This window comes from Gasterosteus aculeatus, chromosome 7 (assembly GCF_964276395.1).
Source record: "Gasterosteus aculeatus chromosome 7, fGasAcu3.hap1.1, whole genome shotgun sequence".
NCBI classification, from domain to species: domain Eukaryota; kingdom Metazoa; phylum Chordata; class Actinopteri; order Perciformes; family Gasterosteidae; genus Gasterosteus; species Gasterosteus aculeatus.
In genome coordinates this window covers 18,931,527-18,953,448 of record NC_135694.1, presented here as the reverse complement: position 1 = coordinate 18,953,448, position 21,922 = coordinate 18,931,527, and the positions used below count along the sequence as shown (strand labels likewise).

Genomic DNA, 21,922 nt, shown 5'->3' with positions numbered 1-21,922 from the left:
GACAGGCAGGGACACACTTTAAAAGTGGAGAACCTATTATTGATGGTGACATCTGACATTTTAAGAAGGTATGCATGCTTTTAGAAAAAAGAAGTAAGTGAATCCACTCAATAAGGTATTCAATAACATCAAACTTTAATAATACATTGTTATATTATGTCCATTAGTCTTGTTGTGCAGCAGAGCATAGTGCCTCATGTCTACCTGACCTTATATAACATAAAAATAAAACTGGGAAGTAATTTATTTTGAATGAAGATCTTATTGACAATTAACTGAAAAACCATAGGCTTACAATAAGTCCTGCGGGTTATCAATTCCTCATATGGAATGTGAACAGGAAAGAACAGTAATATAGGAAAAAATTCACCTTCACCTGTGATGGTGATTGGACAATAAAAAACACTATCATTAGATCTTTGAAATTGCTGATATTTGTCATTAATATTTTGCTTTTTAAATTAAAATAATGAATTATCTCTGTGTAAAAATTATTTACATCTGTGTCCATCATTTGAAATTTAAGCGGAAGCTGGGTTTTCAGGATTGCCCTCCTCCACCTGGTTTGTGAGCAGGAAGAACTTCATCACTGGTTCGATGTACTCCATGACGGTTTCTTTCACCGATTTCTCCAACAAGTACCCTTCTGTCTCAATCTCTGTATTCTCATTACCGGCCACTGCCTCCATGGCAGTCTGTAGTAACCGCAGGCTCACCAGCACAGAGCCCTGGCAGGGAGACAGGTGGAGAGAATGTGGGTGTGGGGGGTTTAGATGTAGAAGCAGATTCCATACGAGAGCAATTATCAAGGATCTAAATACACGACCAAAAGCAGGCGGAAATACATTTTTCCCATCAGCACCAAAAGAGAACGACAAATTAATTTGTGATCATTTCTATATCAAGTCTGGATTCTCATGATTTAATGGCATTTTTATCCTGCGTGTGCTGTATTTGCATAATTGTGGGTTGTTGCAGCCCATTGTCCCACCGAGCTTGTGAAGACATGAAACAATATTAGATTTTAGAACGAATTAGCAGTCCCCAAAAAAGCCAATGTTATCCCTCTGCGCCTGACATTATGGTAAAAACACATTGATTCTTCCCAAAGTGTACCTGTAAGAGGAAGACTGACATTACTCCAGCCCCGATGGTGTTCATCAGGCCCATGTAGTAGTTGACCAGAGCCTCCCTGCAGCCTCGGAGGTAGATATTGAGCTCCTCGGTTTGGTAGTCATAGTTATAGTGAGCCGAGTTGTTGGTTAGCTGGTACTGGAGGCATGGCCGTGGAGAGCTGGGGTTGCAGCAACTGAACGGGACTCCATCTAACAAGTATCGGCCATCCACGTTGCTCTTGACGCGGCTAAGAAAACAAAAGATACATGATGTGGTTTTCACATTGCAGGTACTTTACAACTATCAGAGGTCTTTGTTTTTCCATACATATCCTCAGGATGGGAGTTGGTAATAACTGTGCACAACTCACTCTTTCACTTCCTTGGAGCTGAAATCAAGGTAGCGGTTGCTGATCCACTGGACCTCAAACCAGTCCCTGAAATCAGTGTTTCCACAGCACTGAAACTCCATCTGCAGCCGGTCAATGTTCTGTTTTAGGAAGCAGCGTCCCGGGGTGTCTGTGTCCTTGTAGAAGCGGACGCCGTTCTTCAGGCCAACCTTAAGGGATGACTCCAGGCTGCCCTTCATGGCATAGCTCATGATGACGGCTAGCAGCATGAGGACAGTGAAGAAGCAAGAAACAGCGAAATAGGGCTTCAGCATGGTCTTCCAGCGAGGAAACCGCCCTGCATCCAGAGCATCCTGGCAGACCCTCGTGGCAAAGTAGTTGATGCCCAAGGACGCCAGACCAACAATCACGAGGGTGTTGGGCACAAGATGTATATCTGAGTTATCCATTACCTGCAAGTGAGTCCCATAATAATAACATTCAATACAAATTGTTTTTGTTTACTATAAGTGAACATAGATTTTGTTATAATGACGGATAACATTTCAACAATCGTGAGAAAATACGCTGCATATAAACAAAAGTAGTGTCAAAGTCAAATTCGCCACAAATTACCAGAAAACCCACCTGAAAATACATGTTGCACATCAATCAGAAAAAGCTCAAGAGACTTCAACCTTTATCTATAATATATACCTCCGGAGATCTCCGAAATCTATGTGTAAGGATTTTTATTAGCAGCATAACAGTCAGTCACAGTTTGAACAGAGTTTAATGAGCAATTAGTTGCTCACTTCAAGCCATTGGAGCTCAGCTGTGTTGCTTAAATGCACACACAGTTGTTCTCTTGCATGGTCTAAATTCTGCTGGCAGGATTGTTAATATACCGTTAAAAACATAAACAATTGCAAGTACATAGACCAAAAGATTTGAAATCAGTTTTTATCTGTCCCTCGTTAATCTAGAAAGGTTAAATATGCATATTATATATTATTCTCCAACTAAACTTCTAAACTTCAGAGCAATATACAATATGACATGACATGTTATAAGAACATTTCTGTGGGCCTCGTAGAATTTTATATTAGTAAAATAATAGTTTGTTTTTAGTATTTTATCTTATATCTCTTTTTTTTTTAACTGTTAATAATAATACGTATAATAATAATACAGTGTATAATACTCACACTTACATTTTTCACAGCAATACCAAAAAAAAAGGTTCATTACGTTTTTCCCGTTCCAATGTGAGGGTTTTGTGTAAAAAGGCAAATTTTTAATTTGTGATTTTGGGCTATAAAAAAATTAATTGAATTGAAAATAAATATTGTATTTTCATAGTTGATTTAAAAAAACACCTGAGAGGGCGTGAATAACAAAGTTTAAAATGCATCGCAGTTTTTAATGCTGCAAATTAATGAATTAGGCAAAACTACTCACATTTGAAATACACTAAATTAAAATAAGGTTGATACAAGGTTGTGATGGCGGCCTTCAACTGGATTAAGGTGGTTAAGACTGTCAGATCATGGTTTATTAAAGGATGAGTCAGGATCCAAAGTGAGTCACTGGTGCGTTAACCTCTTATATGTCTCTAACAAGGACAAATCTTTCATCGTATCAGATTTAATCAATGTTCTTGATCTAGACATGTTTTCTCCAAAAAAGATTACAGCAACGTCCAAAAACGCTGTTCGCAAATGTAACTTTTATTGGAAAACTTTACAGAGTTTAGAGGTGTATGTGTCATTTGTTACTATGTTGGTTTTCCTCCCAATAGGCACACGGTTGGTCTACTCCTTTATAGTTACACTGAGGAAAATGATGTCACTCACTTTAAGTTACTACACTACTGATTGTTGCAATGTGTTAAAGACATATTCATAAACCAATAGGCTATAAAATGAAATTAACCAAGCTTCAGTAAAATTTGAATACCTCTGCCCTCCTGCGGAGCTCTGTCTTGAGGATGCAGCCCAGGCTGAAGGTGATAGCACCAGCAACTGTGGCACACCAGGAGAGCAGCCACAGTCCTTGGGCTAGCTTCACCCTTTTCTCAAAGGGGAACTTCATCTTCATGACCACCATGGTTGCAGCGAGGGAATCCGAGTCTTAGCGCGGGAACAGGGGAAGGAGAGCAACGAAGTCACAAGGGTTTCTTCTGCCAGGAGGAAAGAGAGGTCAGAGGCAGGACTCAGAGATGATGATGACAAAACTGATATTCAACACTAAATTTGAAAAACAAATTTCTAGATACTGAGCGAGCACAATTAAAAATATACTGATTAATTTTTTTGGAGATCAAACTTTGACCCAAGGATTACAAAATCAGTGGCGGTTTGTGCAAAATCCTTGGAGAATAAAGTTTGACAGCTTCATAAATTGTGCATGCCCATTCAAACAGATGGTAGAGCATCCAAATTCACCTTATTTGCCTCCCCAAAAAGTCCAGTAAAATGTCCAGTTATCTCCACCGACAACTATGTACCATCCAGTGTGCCACACAGTGGATTTGGCACACTGGGTTTGGCCAACCTGGATGCTGCGAGCGTCTTAACACTAATGCGTACCTATCCTATTAAAGTGGTCCGTGAATCCAGGCCATTGTCTGCTCAGCATCCATCACTCATACGAAGGGACATGGATAACAAAACAAATTGAACCTGACACGGTGATATCATAAGCCAGTGTCTGTCAAACAGTTGTCATTGAATGAAAATATAAACTAAAGTTGATTTGACATGGAAATGACGATATATTATATCTATTTAGTTCAATAAATTCAAATTTATATTTTACTATTATATCATATTTTTATGTTCTTCATTTCTGATTTAGGTTCTGTAGAATTCAAGGATGTTTCAGTCACAGTCTAGACAGCATGATGAGGCTCTTTTTGCCACCTTGACATTGGTTCAGGTTTACTGTTAAAGTATGCATTTGGAATTAAAGTATGCATTTACACTTAAAGCATGCATTTACTGTTAAATTATGCATTTACTGATAAAGTATGCATTTACTATACGCAACTACAACAACTACAATCTCAATGGCATCCTTTCAGGAGAGATCTGGTACAGTCTTTGTAAGTTCTGCCTGTCATTAAAAACCTTTTTCATTGACAGGCCATATGCACCTGATTTAAGAGAACCGTATCTTTCTTATGCTCAACTTCTCCAAATCTTTCCTACACAACTCATTTAAAAAAATGTTTTTAAGGAAGGCTAATCAGAAGTAAAACAAATGTAGGCAGTTATTTTGGTTTCATCCGGTTTATTTAATGTAGCATGGACAACGGCAATATATGGAGGATATTTACACAAGCTCATGGAATGTGTTTAATTGGGAGCAGGTTAATTAGACTGAATATAGGACAATAGTTTTAATATGCAACGATATTTAAATCAATTTCGTATATGTATTTAGAATTACACCATATTTTATACAGTACAGGCTAAGACTACATTTTACAACAGTGAAATTCATAAGCAAGAAAACAATGAAAACTTTTATTCTCTAATATTTTGAGATGGATTGGATTGTGCTTGACACTTTTTGCATATAGCATTAAACACTGTTTAAAACAATGCATGGATCCTATAACATGAATAAACTATAAATGAATATATAATGTTATCTACAATAAAGCTAAAAGAATAAAATGTTAGAACACGTAAGTAAATGGCTGTATCTGTTAACATAGACCAGAAATAATCATTTACATTTTAAATCAACTATATTTCAGCTGTAGAGGATGTTTCATTGTAGAGAAAAATATAGTTTCATTATGTCCTTCACTGCCCTTCAATTCCACTTGACAACTACTAATATATTTATCTTGTGTTTTACAGGCTTGTTTAAAACTACAAATATGTGTTTGTGTCTCAGAAGACTTATTGCAGTTTTGACTCCCCGGTTAAGTCTTCTAAAACTAAATGTTAATTAGAGGGGCCAAACCTCCAAGCCACAAGAGCTTCATTTAACTTTTTAGGATAAATAACGATTAAAGTCAATTATATTTAACACCCAGTGAACGTTGCACTCATATGTGGGTCACAGCTGTGTTCGCTCCCCTTTCAACACGTCATCTGGAATACCTCCAGCCCTGCCGTGAACCCCGGCCCTGCCGTGCCCTTGACCTTCAGCGGGTGGCGATCCACATATGAATTGACTGAGCATTCGCTCGGCCGACTCCAGGGTGGCCAGGCTGCTATCCGTCTCTGATTTCCTGCTTTCTATTGGCCGGTCGTTGCTTGATCTCCAGTGATGAATGATCTCATTATCTAAATCCTTGATAACTTCGTGCCCTTGCTGGTGGAGGTCCATCATGGCCTCCGTGTCTCGTAGCTCCTTCTGCGTGTGGTGGCGAGCCAGGGGGATTTCCTCCAGGCTCGCTGAACGGATCAGGATGGCAGAGCCGATGTTCGGGCTTGTGGTGAACCTGTATGTGCCCTCGCCTGTCATGCCATCAGACAGGTCCTTGTTGTGAATGGTGAACTGGAAGTGCGGTACCTGCATTGGGCATTGAGAGTGTCGTCTGACAATTTCCTCACCCCCTGACTCGCTATCTTTGTCCACGTCTGCTCCCCGCTGGCTCCATACTTCACCTCTGTTTGATCCTGTCAGTGTAAATCGTGGGGTCTCATCGCCCCTCTCTGACCAGTCCGATTCCTCCTCCTCCAGAACTGGCCCGAGGGATGGCTCCTTTTCGTAGTTATTATGGCCGTCCATGAACTGCACCGGAGGGGGAGTGATGGGGTGAACCATGTGATCGACAGCAACATCGGACTGAAAATGGAGGTCACTTTTGTGGAGCTCTGGTGTAACCTACAGTAAGTAGAGGTTGGAAACCAGTCAGTTTTTTGAATAAATGACGCAAAGGCATAAAATATGCACTGTTTAAATCAGTCTGTTTTGGTATTGGTATTCCACCCCTGCCTCTGGATACATTTTTGAAGCCACAGAATGTTGTCTATACTTTAAGAGGGAAGTAAATATCTTACACTAAATGGTTCCACACTGTTGGCAAATTTAGCATCTGCAAGCTTCTCTGTTAGTGCTGAAATACGCTGGTTCAACCTCTCACGTTCTCCTTCCATACTCTGAGCCTGAAACAGAAAGTACAGGAAGCACAATTGTCATAAGCAAACCTTCAGTAAGTGCGAAATTTACATCAGAATTACACCTGCCAGTTTTCATAACTCTTCACTGCTCGGTGAAACCAGTTTTTATAATCATTTTCATGTTTTTGATGCTTCTGTCTCACACTCAAGACACACAGAGATGCTTTAATTCTCACCACTGAATGAAGCTTTTGCTCTAGGAGGTTATTTGTCTGTTGTGTGGAGGAGCAGTTGTCATGTAGTCTGAAATTTATATAAACACAAAGAGAGAGAAGTTACAATGAATTGCAGTATACATAAACATTCTATGAGGTGGAGTAATTCTGCGTTCATTGCAGCTATACTTTTAGGTCTGAACCTTGAGACGGATAGCAGTGACAAATTGATTTGATTGATTGCTCGTTCAGCTCTCTATTACTGAGATCTGCGGGAATTGACATGTCTCTCCAAAGGACATTTAAAGATGACTTAAATTATCTGTGTTTAATTGTGTTTAGTGAAAGGAAAAAAGTGTTGTCTGTGCATTTGTTACCTCTTAAACCTCTCTGTGAGGTTGCCAAGCTCAACACGTGTCCACTGAAGTTCTGCCTCCAAAAGCTTTTGGCTGCTCATGAACTCTTCTCCTAAACACTCCATTCTCACTGCTGTCTTCAGCAAACTGTGATGCAGTCCTTCATTCTGCCCCTGAAGGTCCCTACCAAGTATAGAAACAGAGAAATTGAAATGAGTGAGAAAGTGCACATTAGAGGAATTAATTTAATAATTCTTGATGAAACATTTTGGTCGCTCTCATAACTCACATTTTAAAAATTAAGCGATTATTTTCTGTGACATTTAAATGAAGAATAATATGTGTGTAACAAAATAACAGTTGTCACATGGACTGCAAGTTAACAAACCCAAGATGAATTAGTTGAATTAGATGAATTAGTTGAATTAGACCTACTTGATTCTACCAAGTTCGGGTTCCTTTTCCTGTATGAAAGAAAACAAGATTACTTCAATGACTAAATCTGAAATTATTTGAATAATGGCCAAAGAATAAAGCAAATTAATGAAAATTGAAAGGGGAATAAAGAACCTCACTGTTGAGTGTCAATTTGATTACCATTAGTTTGGGTATGATAACCAATCTATTGTTCTATAATAACTAATCCATTGGGACATGCACACCGTGGGGCAAATCAATAGACATACAAATGAATGGAGCATTCTTACATAACCAGTTAATCAAACAATGTACTACAAGGGCAACTATTGACTTGCCAATAATTACTGTGGCCTAACTTAAAGAGAAATGTCATACTTTATGTAATGATGAGCCAGTGAAGCTTGTCTGCTCCTCGTCATGACTGGAAGGGCTGCTAGTGTTGCTTGCTGACCCCGCCTTCCTTGAAAGACATTCCAGCTGCCTCTGTGAAGGGGAAAAGCTGAAGGGGGCTAACTGACGGTTGTGGTCAAGGTCAAGATCATTATTTTTAGAGTGGGGCTGGTCAATATGGGATTCAGGTTGATGTTCCAGATGATGATTTTTGCTATGGTGATCTCCATGGTGATGCTGATGACCTGGATTATTGTGGGCTCCGTGGTGATGCTGATGGGCTTCACTATGGTGGTCGCGATGGTGATGCTGATGGTCTGCAAGTTGAGGTTGATGGTCAGGACTGTGGTGGTTGCCATGGTGATGCTGATGAGCTTTACTGTGGTGGTCTCCATGATGATGCTGATGACCTTCACTTTGCTTGTCTCCGTGGTGAAGCAGATGGTCTGGACTGTGGTGGGCTTCATGGTGATGCTGATGAACTTCACTTTCCTTGTCTCCATGGAGACGCTGATGCTGTGGACTGTGCTTGTCTCCATGGTGATGCTGATGGTCTGGACTGTGGTGGTCTGCATGGTGATGCTGTTGAGCTTCACGTTGCTTGTCTCCATGGAGATGCTGATGGCCTGGACTGTGCTTGTCTCCATGGTGATGCTGATGGTCTGGACTGTGGTGGTCTGCATGGTGATGCTGTTGAGCTTCACTTTGCTTGTCTCCATGGAGATGCTGATGGCCTGGACTGTGCTTGTCTCCATGGTGATGCTGATGGTCTGGACTGCGGTGGTCTGTATGGTGATGCTGTTGAGCTTCACTTTGCTTGTCTCCATGGAGATGCTGATGGCCTGGACTGTGCTTGTCTCCATGGTGATGCTGATGGTCTGGACTGTGGTGGTCTGCATGGTGATGCTGTTGAGCTTCACTTTGCTTGTCTCCATGGAGATGCTGATGGCCTGGACTGTGCTTGTCTCCATGGTGATGCTGATGGTCTGGACTGCGGTGGTCTGTATGGTGATGCTGTTGAGCTTCACTTTGCTTGTCTCCATGGAGATGCTGATGGCCTGGACTGTGCTTGTCTCCATGGTGATGCTGATGGTCTGGACTGTGGTGGTTGCCATGGTGATGCTGATGAACTTTACTGTGGTGGTCTCCATGGTGATGCTGATGAGCTTCACTGTGCTTTTCTCCACGGTGATGCTCAAGCCCCGAATTGGGCTTTTCTCCATGGTGATGCTTATGGTCTACACTGTGGTGGTCTCCGTGGTGATACTGAAGAGCTTCACTGTGCTTTTCTCTGTGATGGTGCTTATGGTCTGGACTATGGTGGTCTTCCTGCAGATGCCTATTCGATTTACTTTGGTGGTTTACATGGTGATGCTGATGAGCTTTGCTGTGGTGGTCTCCATGGGTAACTCGAAGGTCTGAAGTGTCTCGATCTCGCTGGTGATGCTGATCGTGTCGACTGTGGTGGTCTCCATGGTGACGCTTATGATCTGGACTCTGTTCTCCATGGGGATGCCTACAAGATTTACTGTGGTGGTCCCCATGGTGATGCGGGTGAGCTTCACTGGGGTGTACTCTATGGTGATGTAAGTGAGCTCCACGCTGGTGGACTCCATGGTTATGAGGAATTGTTGAGCCGTGGTGATCCCCATAGTGACGTGGTGTTATAGGGCCTTCAATGTTTGGTTTGTTGCTGTGGCGGCGGTGAGCTGAACTGTGATGGTCTCCATGGTGATGTGTTGGCGTGTGGTGACCTTTACGATGTTCCGTTGTGAGGTGGTGGTTGCCATGTTGATAGATTTGACTACGGCTTTGGTGGTCTCCATGCTGATGGTGAAAAGAAGATTTATTGTGGTTGCCATGTTGCGGATATATTTTTGCACTGTGATGCTCTCCGGGTTGGTTATTTGGGCTCGAGTGGTCTCCACAATGATGGTCTCCAGAGGGACGGCGGTGGGATGTGTTGTCATGGCTTTTGTGATGATGGTCATCATAATGGTAAGTTGGGCTGAAATTATCCTTATGGGGATAGACAGGACTGTGGCGATGTCCGTGGTGATGTTGATCAGAAGGGCTGTGGCAGTCGCCATGGTGATAATGATGACTGGAAGTGTGATGGTCTCTCCGGTGATGGTGGTGGTTGTGCCCATAGGACGGTGAATGGGAGTGGCGCTGGGGATTTTGAGACCATGAGTGATTTCTTTTTAAAGAGCTAACATCAATGCAGCTTCCTGGACTGTGGTCTATGCGATGGGGTGAGTCCGGAGAACGGTGATGGTGTCGGAGCGATTTAGAGGGACAATGACCTGAGTGTTTGCTGGTATGGGAATGCTCGCTGGACGTAACTGACTCTGCACTGGCATGCCGACTTCTCTGCTGTGTGTGTTTCTCTGTGCTTTCTACTCCTTTAGTAGATCTAACAGAGACCCTCCCTGTACTCCGGAATCCATGAGCATTTGTAACCCCAAGAGTGGTCAGTCTCATTGGGCTGAGAACCTGCCGAGTGATCTCATTGAGGAACGCAGAGAACTTCATTTTTTCCTTAGTTAAATTCTTCTTAGCTTCACCTTTTCCCCTCTCTAGTTCAATTCCATCTTCGTTTCCATGCCATTCCCTTTCTTTGGGTCGAGCGAGAGCCTCCATTGATTTGGCTTTGCGGAAACATCCATAATTTCCTGAGCCTCTTTTGGTTCTCTGTCTGTTCTTCAAGGTGCCATGAGTGGGGCCATTGTGAGAAGACTTGCCTTTCTCCTGTTTGCCACTGTGCCTGTTTTGATGACCTCTTTTATCTATCAGAGGGGCTGTGTCGTTGTCTTCATTTGCAAAGTAGTTGTGCTTCCTGGAAATGTCTGTACAAGACTGTGAATGCTGGGGCTTCTCACTTGGATGCCTTTCTGAACACTTGTTGCTGGTGTCAGAAGACAGGCTTGAGGACGAGGAAGATGTTGAAGAGGAGGAGGACAAAGAAGAAGAATTGGAGGAGGGTGTTGACGAAGAAGAAGTAGAAAAGGAGGAAGAAGAGGAAGGTGTTGATGGAGAAGAAGAAGAAGAAGAAGAAGAAGAAGAAGATGAGGAAGAAGAAGAAGAAGAAGAAGAGAAGGAGGATGAAGAGGAAACAGTTGAGAAACTCAGGAGACTTTCTGAAAGAGAAGCATGCCGATGGTTTTGCTCGTGATGGTTGTGGTGAGGATGATGAGTTTTGTCATCATCCCGCTGCCGTTGATGGTCGGGTTGATGATCACTAAAAATGCCTTCCAACACTAGATGGGTGCTGAGAGAAAACACAAGTGTTAAAGACACCCTGGATACCAATACAGTTGCTAAAGAAAATGATAACAGTGGCAAAAATGCAATATAATAAGAAGCAAATATATCTCTGGTATTGTAATTCTTCTAGGTAAAAACAAACGAAAATTTAAAAAAGAAAGAAAGTTTTGAAAATCATATCATCAACTGTGGAAAACATTTCCAAACTTACTCATAGCTAGCATTTTCATCTGAATGATGTAACTTTTGACGATGATGAGGGCCTTGATTCAGTGAATGTTGCTTAATTTGCTGAGATTTTGAGTTAGCGGTCTTTATGTGTTTGCAGTCTTTTTCTTGATGGTCGCTCATTTCGGTCTTGTGGCCTTTGATGCCTCTGGTGTGAGGAAGAGGATGTAAAGGTAAGAAATATTTCTATCAACTGCCGATGCAGCAGAGAATCGTCCGCGGCAGCTCGCACAATATTGATCCCTACGGAAATGGGAAATAATTCAGTAAGCAGTCAAAACTATTTTCCTGTTTGGTTACAGAAATAAAAACATGGCAATACATTTTTATTCATACTATTATTGCTGCAAATTATAAAAAACCAGGTGATAACATAACAGGTTATCAATAATTACAAAAAAAACTATACCGGTTTACTACAGTAGTAACTGGATAGCTGGTCAGTTTTTAGATTTAATTAATTATTTAATTATAGTGTATTCATAAGGTTTCATATCTACTCTCCCAAACACATATGACGCTCTCTGCACTATGAATGCCAGTATAGAGGCAACTTACAATCAATTATATGTGCAAATGTCTTATGGATAATCTTGACTTTTTATAAACAAGAGGTCGACTGATGGGTTTCTAATACACTACAACTACCTGAACTCCCCTATACATACCTGCACAATTAGCAAGCACTCATAGTATGCTATAATTAAAAAGAACACACAGAAATTATCCAGTAAGTTCAGCACATAAGGATGCATCGGTGATAACGCATGATTTATCACAAAACCTCATTTTTGGTGGTAAGAAAAGAGAATTTGCGTTTCAATGCATTTAACACTGTCTACTGCATCAAAAGTGAGAAATTCTATAATCAATTTGAAAAAATCATGAAGGTTGTATAACACCCACTGTTGATTGTTCATGCAAATCATAATAAAACCTTTTGAAAGAATGAATAAAGAATGCATTATTAGACATCATCAATATTTACTTCACTTCACGCTCAACACATAGTCACAACTATGATGTTTTTGTGTGCCACATGACGAATTAGAAATGCATTATAAGTCAGTACGAATGCCCTCGTAATTCACTGTGGTTGTCTTAGAAAGTGTTACCAAAATCTTCGTATATATTTTCTGCTAAATGTTAATTAAGGCAACGAGGTTACATGAGGTGCAAATAAATCACATGCATACTTTTGTTTAAAAATCAGCTCACGAACAGTGCTGTGAAACATGTTATCCCAAAAGAAGTTATCAGTTTTTAATGCAAGATAAATCTTATAACTCATATATTTCATCATGAGGCCAATGTCTGTACTCACGTTTTCAAAGAAGCCTCGGGAAAATGACAGGCAATGGTCTTCATTGAAACACAACTGAAATCTGTGATGATCCGCCTAATTGAACTGGTAGCCACATGTGAAGACCACTAGGACGAACTCATCAATATATAGTGCTGTGCCCTCCAATGACAGAGGGGGCGGATGTTTCCCGTTGCTACTTTGAAATGTATCAATGAAGTTTATTTTTTTGTATATGACGACTCATGCTAGTAAGATATTGAACTATGAACATATTAATATCACTTAAAATTCAATAATCAGATGATCAACACACAATATACATTTGCATAAACTATAAATAGAAATATTACTGTACAAAACAACATTTTTAATGGGTTTTTGGACATTGGCAGCCACATGAGTGATCCTAAATTTTCAATTAAATCTAGTTTACTGTGTTTTTTTGTTTTAGATTTCCTTAAAATTTAGGCTGGTCTTCCTCAATAATTTCTCAGCCTGTACATGGGTTACAACAAGGGGTGTTCTAATTGATAATAGAAATCCTCTCTTTTGATGCAGTAGAATGTGTTAAATGCATTACAACGCATTGGTCTTTTCTTACCACCAAAAATGAGGCTTCATGGATAACTTCTGATGTGTGTTCTTTTTAATAATAGCATACTACGAGTGGTATGTACAGGGGAGTTCCGGTAGTCTAGTATACTAGTATACTAGAAACCCATCAGTTATACTCTTGATTATAACAAGCTAAGAACCAAAAAACTTTAAGGTAACAGATATTCTGTCCCACTTCTGATTGTCGTCATGTGAACAGAGGCGAGGAACTCTGTGCTGCCCACAGGATGCACGTAACTACAGTGTCAGGTTATTGATCCGGATGTCCCTATTATGTCAGAGCAATGGGCAATCTAATAACTCACAGCTGACAAAGACATTGAACTCCAATAGAGTGACAATCGCATTTACACATTACACGGCATATGACGTTATATCACATATATATATATATACACATTTATAATGTTATAATGTCAAGAAATATATCAGACATGACTAACCACAGCTTTGTGGCGTGTACGAGTGCAAGATCTGTCATCCTTGATGTCATCTTGTAGAGCGTGTGGTCGTTGCCGCTGGCAGGTTTCCCTCCATTAATGTGAAATGAAACAGATTCACAGAGAATCAATGAAAAAACCCACACTGCTCTGACTGGTTGGCCAACGAAATGGAAAGTTACATGAGGCAACCGGCATTCACACGTAATCACGTGACGTATTGGGAGGGGGTTGTGACGAGGATTCCCAAGGACAGCGTGTGACAATGTTGCATTAAACAGGATGTCCAGTAATGATTGCAGCGCCCTCACTGTGAAACATTTTTTGTCAAATGCTCATTGTTGCTATACTTTCAGAAAAAATAATACTCATAGGTAATAATACCTATGAGTAGGAAATACTGTTTGACCTCTGTACTCGTCCTTGCTATGAACTCTTTCAGGTTGAACAATACCGTCTCACAGTTGCAATCTATGGCCAACTGTTGGGATGACAAGATTTCACATCAGATCAAGGTTTATGAAGAAAAATTATTCAACTTTCAATATTGTGACAGTACAAGATGGAATAGTGAATGAACATTATTTGTTTTACTGTAGCGTAGAGCAAAGTGTGTGGGACTTGCGGAGGCCACAGACCTAACGCTGGTCCCTCTCACCCGATGTATTATTGTATTATTATTTCTGTAGCATTTGCGACTGTCTCGCAATAACTGTATAGCTAATATTTTTAAAACTTAAGTTCAATTTCAGTTTGCTAGTTTAGCTCACTCTAGAAGTGAGCTTTTTGGCACAATCACGTACCACTACTACTGCTACTAATACGTTTAAACTTTCACCCAAGTAAAAGTTGCAATACCACAGAGTAGAAATACTACTTTTTTTCTGATTAGCTGCATCAACGAGGAGGAGGAGGGGAGATAAGTAGGGACTGGGTTATTTTTAAATAACAGCAAGTGATTCAATATTATCTAAGTTTTTGTTTTATTGTGTTAATTTATTATTTTTTTTACAGAATTTGATTTCAGAGGCCAATGCCAAAAAAAGTAAATGTTGACAAAGACTGATTTGAGAAAACAGTAAAATAATAAGTTAACTGCAGCAAGTTTTGTTTTATGTTTTAAGCTTTTTACACACGGTAACAAACTGCCATCAATTCTTTCGGTATATATAATTTCTGTGTATTTTGTAACGTTTCCATTTAATTTCCTGTTATCTATAACTGTTATGATCTTGTTTTTTAACTACGTCTGTGTGAACTTCAGCCCTTTTGTTGCTATAATCCCGTAAATCCCCCCCCTGCCGAGCTAATAATGCATTTTACCACTTAATATTCATTGTCTTGAAAATGCAACTGACAAGTCAGATATTTTTCACTTAATTCTTCCAATGCACAGCGGGAGCTAATGGTCACTTTAATGGACATGGAAAAAACAATTGAATACTGACATTCTGTGGTATTACCATTTAATAGACAGTCAAATAAACATCAGGAAAATGTACATACAGTATGTATCGCAAATCTAAAAGCAATGCACTCAATTTCAGAAGTAATGCAGACACCCATAAATATTTATGTGTTCATTTTCCGTGGGGCATATTTGATTCAAGTCGTGACGGCCACATCATCTCTAAAGGAGAAAACTCTACAGCCGCTCAAAGCAAATCTGCGAGAGGAGTCAGTTTACAAACAGGTCAACGTTACTCAACGTTTATGCAGCGGATCACATACATGTTGACTTGTCTTTCAGCTAACCGTGTTCTTTCCACATCCGAAGGGTTTATGGAGTTTCTACTGCACTGAGATAAAAAAAAAAATCAACTAACAAAGATCACGTACGACTTGGAGTTAGATTTGTGAACATAAATACTACCCCTCTTCAGAACAATAAACAGCTTTTACGTGCACCTGCCATTGGTCCCCCTTTGCGTTTGCGAGTTGCTTTACTTGGATCAGAGGAAACTTGTAAATGTTGTGAGACGCCTTTATGGTCTGAAGGTCCGCGCCATGTTGCTAACGCCTGATGCCAGAGATTGCATCCATTACAAAAAAGGTACAGTGTCTCGTTCTGTTTTCCACTCAAGTTTGGTAAGCGGCTCCCTCTGCTGTGCTAACCAGGTATTAGAAAGTCCCATTTCAGCTTGTTCGACACAGGCTTATATTGTGTAACACAGAAGGTAAAGGCGGAACCAATGCTGGTCATCAGTTTTTCCCCACACGAATGTTAGGGTTAAGAAGAGGATCTAAATTTGGGTCGGAGCTAGCGGAGGCGCGTCCGAGTTTAGCCATGATGATTATCAACGTAAAGAATCCCAGGACTCCCACCACGAGGAGCATGAAGACCCGCTGCTTCCAGGACAGAGACGTTCGCTTTCCACCCGTGCGATTTCTGACAAGATAATGAAAATGACAATAATTAGGGAACACAATAACATTTGCATAGAAATTTGTTCATAGTGCATAGCAGATCGTGATACTAACTTGAGAATTTGAGCAAACCAACTTAACGCTGGCCGTCGGCGGTACTTGTCATCGTCAAAGTCAATCTGGGTGACAGAGCTGTGATCGATGCCCCGCGTGTCGTAGATCTTTCTGGGCGACGATGCTGGAGAATAATAAAGAATGTATTATGATGGCAGGCTACACAAAAGGTTAATTCTTCGGTATGTGCTAAATATAATTTCTTCACTTTAAGGCCCTTTGTAAAGATGGGCATTACTTAAAGAGCAGCAAGCGTGAGATTAAGAGGGCCTTGCATTGATTTACCTGTGTGTAGTGTAACTGTGTCACGTGTAGTGTCATTAGGGAAGTTGACCATAGACTGCTCTTGCATATTTGGGTCCCCATTTTTACGAGGACCTCCGAGGTCTTCCTGTGCCTGAGATGGGACGGGATGTGGTGGAGGGTTGAGGCTGGCGTCGGAAGACTGGTTGGGGTAACAGTTACTTTTTTCTTGAGCTGTGGAAAGAAAGAAAAAAGTTTTGGATTAAACCACTTGAATGATGTTGTGTAATTAACAGCTAAAAGTGTTTTGCATTTAAATAAAGTGGACTTTGAGACTCACCATCAAACGTTGACCAGTCAGTGTAATCAGTGATATCATTAGCTGTGGTCTCCTCAACGATCCCAACGGGCTCTTCAATCTGTCAGTCCAACATGACATTTTATTAACATCTTACAAAATCCGTATGCTTTAAAGTTTATGTAAAAGAATAATAAAAATGTGATTGTTTTTCTGGAGGTCTATCTAATGGTTTATAAATCATGATGCAACAGCAATAGTCTGTTACCAGCGGCAGCCCTAAACCTGCTCTAGCCCAGTTAACAGATGACAGGTGTTGTTTCAGCACATCGGCAATTGGGCTGGCAAGGTTGGAAGGGGGAAACACTGGACCCTGACAGGTGGGGCACTGGTATCCCGCTGGAGCCGTATGGAGGGGCAGCCGAGAGGCCAAGTTATTAAGACAGGACCAGTGAAACACATCTGGGGAAGAAAGAAAACAGCTTTACGTAACAGCGACAATGCTGCATTGTCTATTTCTCTTAAGACAAAATGAGATGAATATCCATTGCTTATCATCTCTAGACGCAAACGATAAAACAAAAAATATGTTTACTGTACATTGATTTCAGTTAAAAATTGGTGTATTTGCGTAACACAAGTGAATATATGTATTCTCAATGGAGTTCATACTGAACAGGAGGATAATCTTACCATAGCAGACCAGCCTCACGGTGTCTTGAGCATTTAGTGGATGATTACACAAAGTACAGTTGGGGTTGTAATCGCTGTCCTGGAGCCATTGCAAATATGACTGGACGATACACTGTAGGGCACCAAGTGAAAATACAGAAGTTTAATGAGATGTGATCTTTTATACAAACATAGATGGATATGAATGAATACTCATTGACTCACTGACCTTGTTGTGGTTGGAGACCAGGCAATGCTCGCACACATTTACGCGATGCTCAAAGCAGAATAAATTGGTCACTTTTCTCTTCGGACACTTGCAGAGACCCATAGCCACATTCGCTGCGTTGCGGCAAAACAAACAGAAATGCAGGTTTAATATGAATGCAACAACAAAAGCAACTCAAACTGAGGCTCCTTCTTCTCATCAACAGTCCGCCGTCCTGTTTAGTACAAGTTAAATCCAGAAGCATAAGACTCTTTATTCGAAAAAGCTAATTATATTAAAACGTAATTGTATTTAAATTTCACTGAAGTGATGTATCATGTGGCTAATGTCATTAATGCAGACTAGAAGAAACACAAAAGAGCCAATCATTAACATGACTTCATCTCTTCCCAGAGTGATGCCTGAAATGTACACCATGAGAAGTCTATGAACCCCAACGGGTTACACAATGTGTAACTTCCAAACCAGTGATGTAAAGGTTACAAACACGACTGTTTGATTATCCTGATGTTTTTTTGAAAACTAAGGGGAGCTAATAATATAGTGCAAAAAAAAATTACAAATACGCTGAGCTTTTTATCCTCAGTACCTACTTGTATTTGGTCATTTAGATATAACGTTAGTAGGCTATGAAAGTTGCCATGTCAATATTATTGGATGGATCCTAAATGCTCCCTTTGTAGAGATTGCTGTAACTTGAGTAATGTTGCATTTGAGGAGCAATATCGACAGTCAAATCTTCCATATTATAGTTATCAAGGGAGGGTAAACATAACACACACGTTTCTCATTAGCTAACGTTAGCAGGCAATGACACAGAGTAGTAACATTGGATGCTAACGTCACACGTCACCCATGTTCGTGTGAAAGCGCAAATATTCTGGCTGTTGCAAAGCTGACATCAGATTCATAATCAGCTGTATTGGTCATGTATGATTACGCCCCACATGCGTGAGTAAACTTAGTCGAAAGTCCGTTGTTCTGTTACACATCTGTCCGCACCAACAAAGAAGTCATACAGCGAGAACACCTCCAGGAAGTAGAATCAAATAACATTGATCTGAGCTAACATGTAGCTGCTACCGTAGCTGGAAGTTGTTAGGCGAGGAAACGTTGGCGAGCTAATCCGGCTAGCTGTTAAGACTTGAGGAAGTTCCCACGTAACGTTAAATGAGAAATAACGTCATATTACCTCATACACTGACTTTAATCAAGTCCCGTTGGCTTCAGGTATCGTTCTAGGACCGTCATTTAAGCCTTGTTGTCAAATGCAGGTGGAATGCGTCTCCTGAAGCTGTCATCAATAAAGTTCACAGCAGCTAGCTGCTTCCTTCCTCTCACTGTTTATGTGCCACGTCTCTTCCGCTTCGGTTTCTTCTTCGTGGATTCCTTAAAGAACCCAACATCTTTACTCCACCTATTGACCCGGAGTTCATGTTTCTCCAGATTCCTTTTTTTTTAAATGTTGTTTTATTACAGTTAATTCTCTGTATGATTGCTGTACGATAAAAACATTTAACTCAATTTCACTTGGGATATGCGGTTCAGTTTCATGCAAAATATAAATTCGTTTGTTTATATTTTGCACACCGCCATTTTGTTTTTTCTCTTCTTCTGTTGTTGCCTAGTGTCATTAATCAATGTGAAAGGACGTGTCGATCATACTGCACTGAAGGAGGCCCTGCTTTATTTTACATGCACAGGTGATTTACAAAATCCAAACTGACACAATGACACTGTGAGTTATATGAACGAAGATAAATGATGTGACAGTTTACCATCATCTTCAGTAAGGGAGATTTATGACTTATAATGAATTATTCATTATCCACATATGTCTCTCTGCAGGTTCTACAGATTCTTGTGGACACTATAATGTATATGCATTTAAATGTTTGTCATTCTGCAGAAAAGAGGTTTATTATGATTTCTGTTTTGGTTGTGTGGAAAGGAGAGTCATCAGTGTGAGGAGATTGTGTCATGTTTCTGAATTAATTAAATGTTGGGGATGTTCTTGCAATGGCTCCAGACAGTGGCAAAAAGGCTGTGTTGTTTTTCTCTTGGTTTTTTGTACTTTGCAGGTTTATGTCACATTGCAGTTAGTTGGTTTAGACACCAGATGGTGTACAAACTGACAGCCAATAATGTATTGGCCATTACCAAATGTACACAGAATGTTGGGTTCAATCCTTCAACCATAACAACCATGTCTCTGTAGATCAAAATATTCTCCTTGCATCAGCAGAAGAAAGTACAACATTTAGTTATTATAGATATTGTATGATTTATCATCTCTGTGTATGTGTATATGGCTGTGCTTTATTGCAATGACTTCGTTAAAAGTGGAGATATATGTATATGTCTTCCTTTATCCTGATGGTGTTCTCACAGTTTGAGTTGATCTGGCCGAGAATGTCTACCTGTCATAAATGTAAATCAAAATGAACAAAATCATATTAAATAACTGGAAATATAGGACATTTCCTGCTACAAAAGAAAATAGGCCATAATTGAAACAGTGGTACAATGAGCCGCAGCTTTAAAAATTGAAACTACGTTCTATCCAGCTGTGACAGGTGTTTAAAAAAATACATATTAATGACATCAATGTTTGCACAAGGCTGTCCTTTCATGCGTGATAATGATTTTGTGTCTCTACAGTATGCATGCTGTCTGTGTAGATGGCCATGCCTGTATTTGAGAATGAGAGTACATTTTGTGTGCCTTCACAGTTCACTGCACATGCAAAGTGCCTGTAGGGGGAAGCAATGGAAGTAAAATGGGAAAATGAAAAAGCCAAAGAACAACAGTTAGAGTCCCAGAAGTGCAAAGGAAGGAGGCGGAGATGTTCTGTACTATAAATCTTACAAAGTCTAAGGCACTAAATCAAATTGCGCTGCATTAAGTAAAAAACGTGTTAAATAAAGTATTGACTGTAAAATCCTTCTTCAAATTTTTGCATGGCAGTTAAAAAGAAGTACATTTGCAAATGCTCTTATTCCTTTAAATAGGTAACATTTAGCAAGTAGTAGATTCAATCAGTGCTGGGGCAGAATATTAGCATCCACTCCTCCAGACCTTTCCCGATTTGGGAACTCTTTAAGCAGCAGACTTTAACAACTATGGATTTGTGTTCAAATTCTCTAACTTATTATAAAACTAAATTCCATTATGCTAATGAGCATGAACTTGTAGTGTCCTCGGTGATGACCAGACACACATATAAATCACTAACAGGGGGTAAGGACACTAGGAGAGGGCATTTGAAAAGCACTGAAGCTATCAGATGAAAGGGAAATCTAAAGACAAATGACAGAGGCTCTAGAGGACAAATCAGCCCTGGAGCTGAGGCAGCTGGGTCTGAAAAGACAGAAGAGGGTTGTCGGGTTGGGGGAGACGGTGGGGGCATTGATTGATCGAGTCTGGCAACTATTGATCAGCTATATCTGTGGAGGAAAGCGTAAAGATTCCTGCATGACTTGTAACGCATTGGTTTTCTGATGTTACTGTGAAAGGGATTGGTCATAAATTAGATGAGTGCTGAAAAAACAGATGGTCCCTGGGGGCTGTTGCTGTCTGAAGTTATGACTTTTTAGGTCTCATACTTGACACCTACTTGCATATGTTGCATTTGCAATACTGCAATAAAAAAAACGGTAAGACCAAACATTATACTGACAACCTGCAGTTCATTCCCTTTGGGTGTCTTTGGGGATTCAGGACTGTCTCATAAAACAGTGAGAAAAACATTTTTTGTAAATTCATCTCAGGTTTGTCAATGTAACTTTGGACGTGTTTAATCATACCATCATTTTTTATTTTTTTTACAAACCTTTTTATGACTGTTGCCAAAAGTATGTTCAGTGCAAAACAGGTTAAGTAAAGCAACAATAAACTATATTTTGTCAAATATTTATTATTTTTTGCACGGATAGAACCATCTTTGCGTTTTGCAAGAGGTGGGACATTTTTTGTTTTTTCCTGATGGAAATGGTTTTCTTGAAAGTGAAACGTTTTATTCCATTATTTGAGAAAGCATAGATGGAGGAGTCACGAAATGTTATTTCACTAAAAAGACAATATCTTTGTGGTGGTGTGGCATGAGCATTTTTCTTCCTCGTAAGCAGGTCGTGACAATGATTTATAGACAGCCTTAACGAGATAGAACCCAATCATTGATGCACTAAAAATTAATAGAATTATTCAATTTTCTTTCCATAGATGGTCATCAAAC

General features: G+C 40.1%; 3 protein-coding genes across 6 annotated transcripts; all 3 read right to left on the bottom strand.

Annotated features, from left to right (window-relative positions):
* Nucleotides 1-111: 111 nt before the first annotated feature.
* Nucleotides 112-4,175, bottom strand: rom1a (retinal outer segment membrane protein 1a). 2 transcript variants are annotated; one of them, XM_040182936.2, is made up of 5 exons: nt 3,892-4,175; nt 3,404-3,626; nt 1,487-1,917; nt 1,117-1,363; nt 112-728 (listed from the first exon to the last, which is right to left on the bottom strand). In XM_040182936.2, the coding sequence occupies exons 2-5, from the start codon at nt 3,551-3,553 to the stop codon at nt 522-524; spliced, it is 1,035 nt and encodes a 344-aa protein (XP_040038870.1). In that variant the 5' UTR covers nt 3,554-3,626; nt 3,892-4,175; the 3' UTR covers nt 112-521. The 2 variants fall into 2 exon arrangements, with proteins under 2 accessions (XP_040038870.1, XP_040038871.1); XM_040182937.2 differs by having other exon boundaries at nt 3,404-3,623; nt 3,892-4,018.
* A 549-nt stretch (nt 4,176-4,724) lies between these two features.
* LOC120822943 (uncharacterized) lies at nt 4,725-12,828 on the bottom strand. Of its 3 annotated transcripts, none has more exons than XM_078106217.1 (9): nt 12,729-12,827; nt 12,073-12,101; nt 11,388-11,552; nt 7,895-11,180; nt 7,535-7,563; nt 7,121-7,282; nt 6,765-6,831; nt 6,469-6,573; nt 4,725-6,292 (listed from the first exon to the last, which is right to left on the bottom strand). In XM_078106217.1, the coding sequence occupies exons 3-9, from the start codon at nt 11,525-11,527 to the stop codon at nt 5,519-5,521; spliced, it is 4,563 nt and encodes a 1,520-aa protein (XP_077962343.1). In that variant the 5' UTR covers nt 11,528-11,552; nt 12,073-12,101; nt 12,729-12,827; the 3' UTR covers nt 4,725-5,518. The 3 variants fall into 3 exon arrangements, with proteins under 3 accessions (XP_077962343.1, XP_077962342.1, XP_077962341.1); XM_078106216.1 differs by having other exon boundaries at nt 11,388-11,647; nt 12,729-12,817; XM_078106215.1 differs by lacking the exon at nt 12,073-12,101 and having other exon boundaries at nt 11,388-11,647; nt 12,729-12,828.
* A 2,386-nt stretch (nt 12,829-15,214) lies between these two features.
* On the bottom strand, nt 15,215-19,292 carry zfpl1 (zinc finger protein-like 1). Its single transcript, XM_040182565.2, has 8 exons — nt 18,881-19,292; nt 17,689-17,801; nt 17,481-17,592; nt 17,056-17,249; nt 16,830-16,908; nt 16,532-16,723; nt 16,247-16,370; nt 15,215-16,154 (listed from the first exon to the last, which is right to left on the bottom strand). Exons 2-8 carry the CDS (start codon nt 17,788-17,790, stop codon nt 15,968-15,970), a joined length of 990 nt encoding a protein of 329 aa, XP_040038499.2. The 5' UTR covers nt 17,791-17,801; nt 18,881-19,292; the 3' UTR covers nt 15,215-15,967.
* Nucleotides 19,293-21,922: the final 2,630 nt, after the last annotated feature.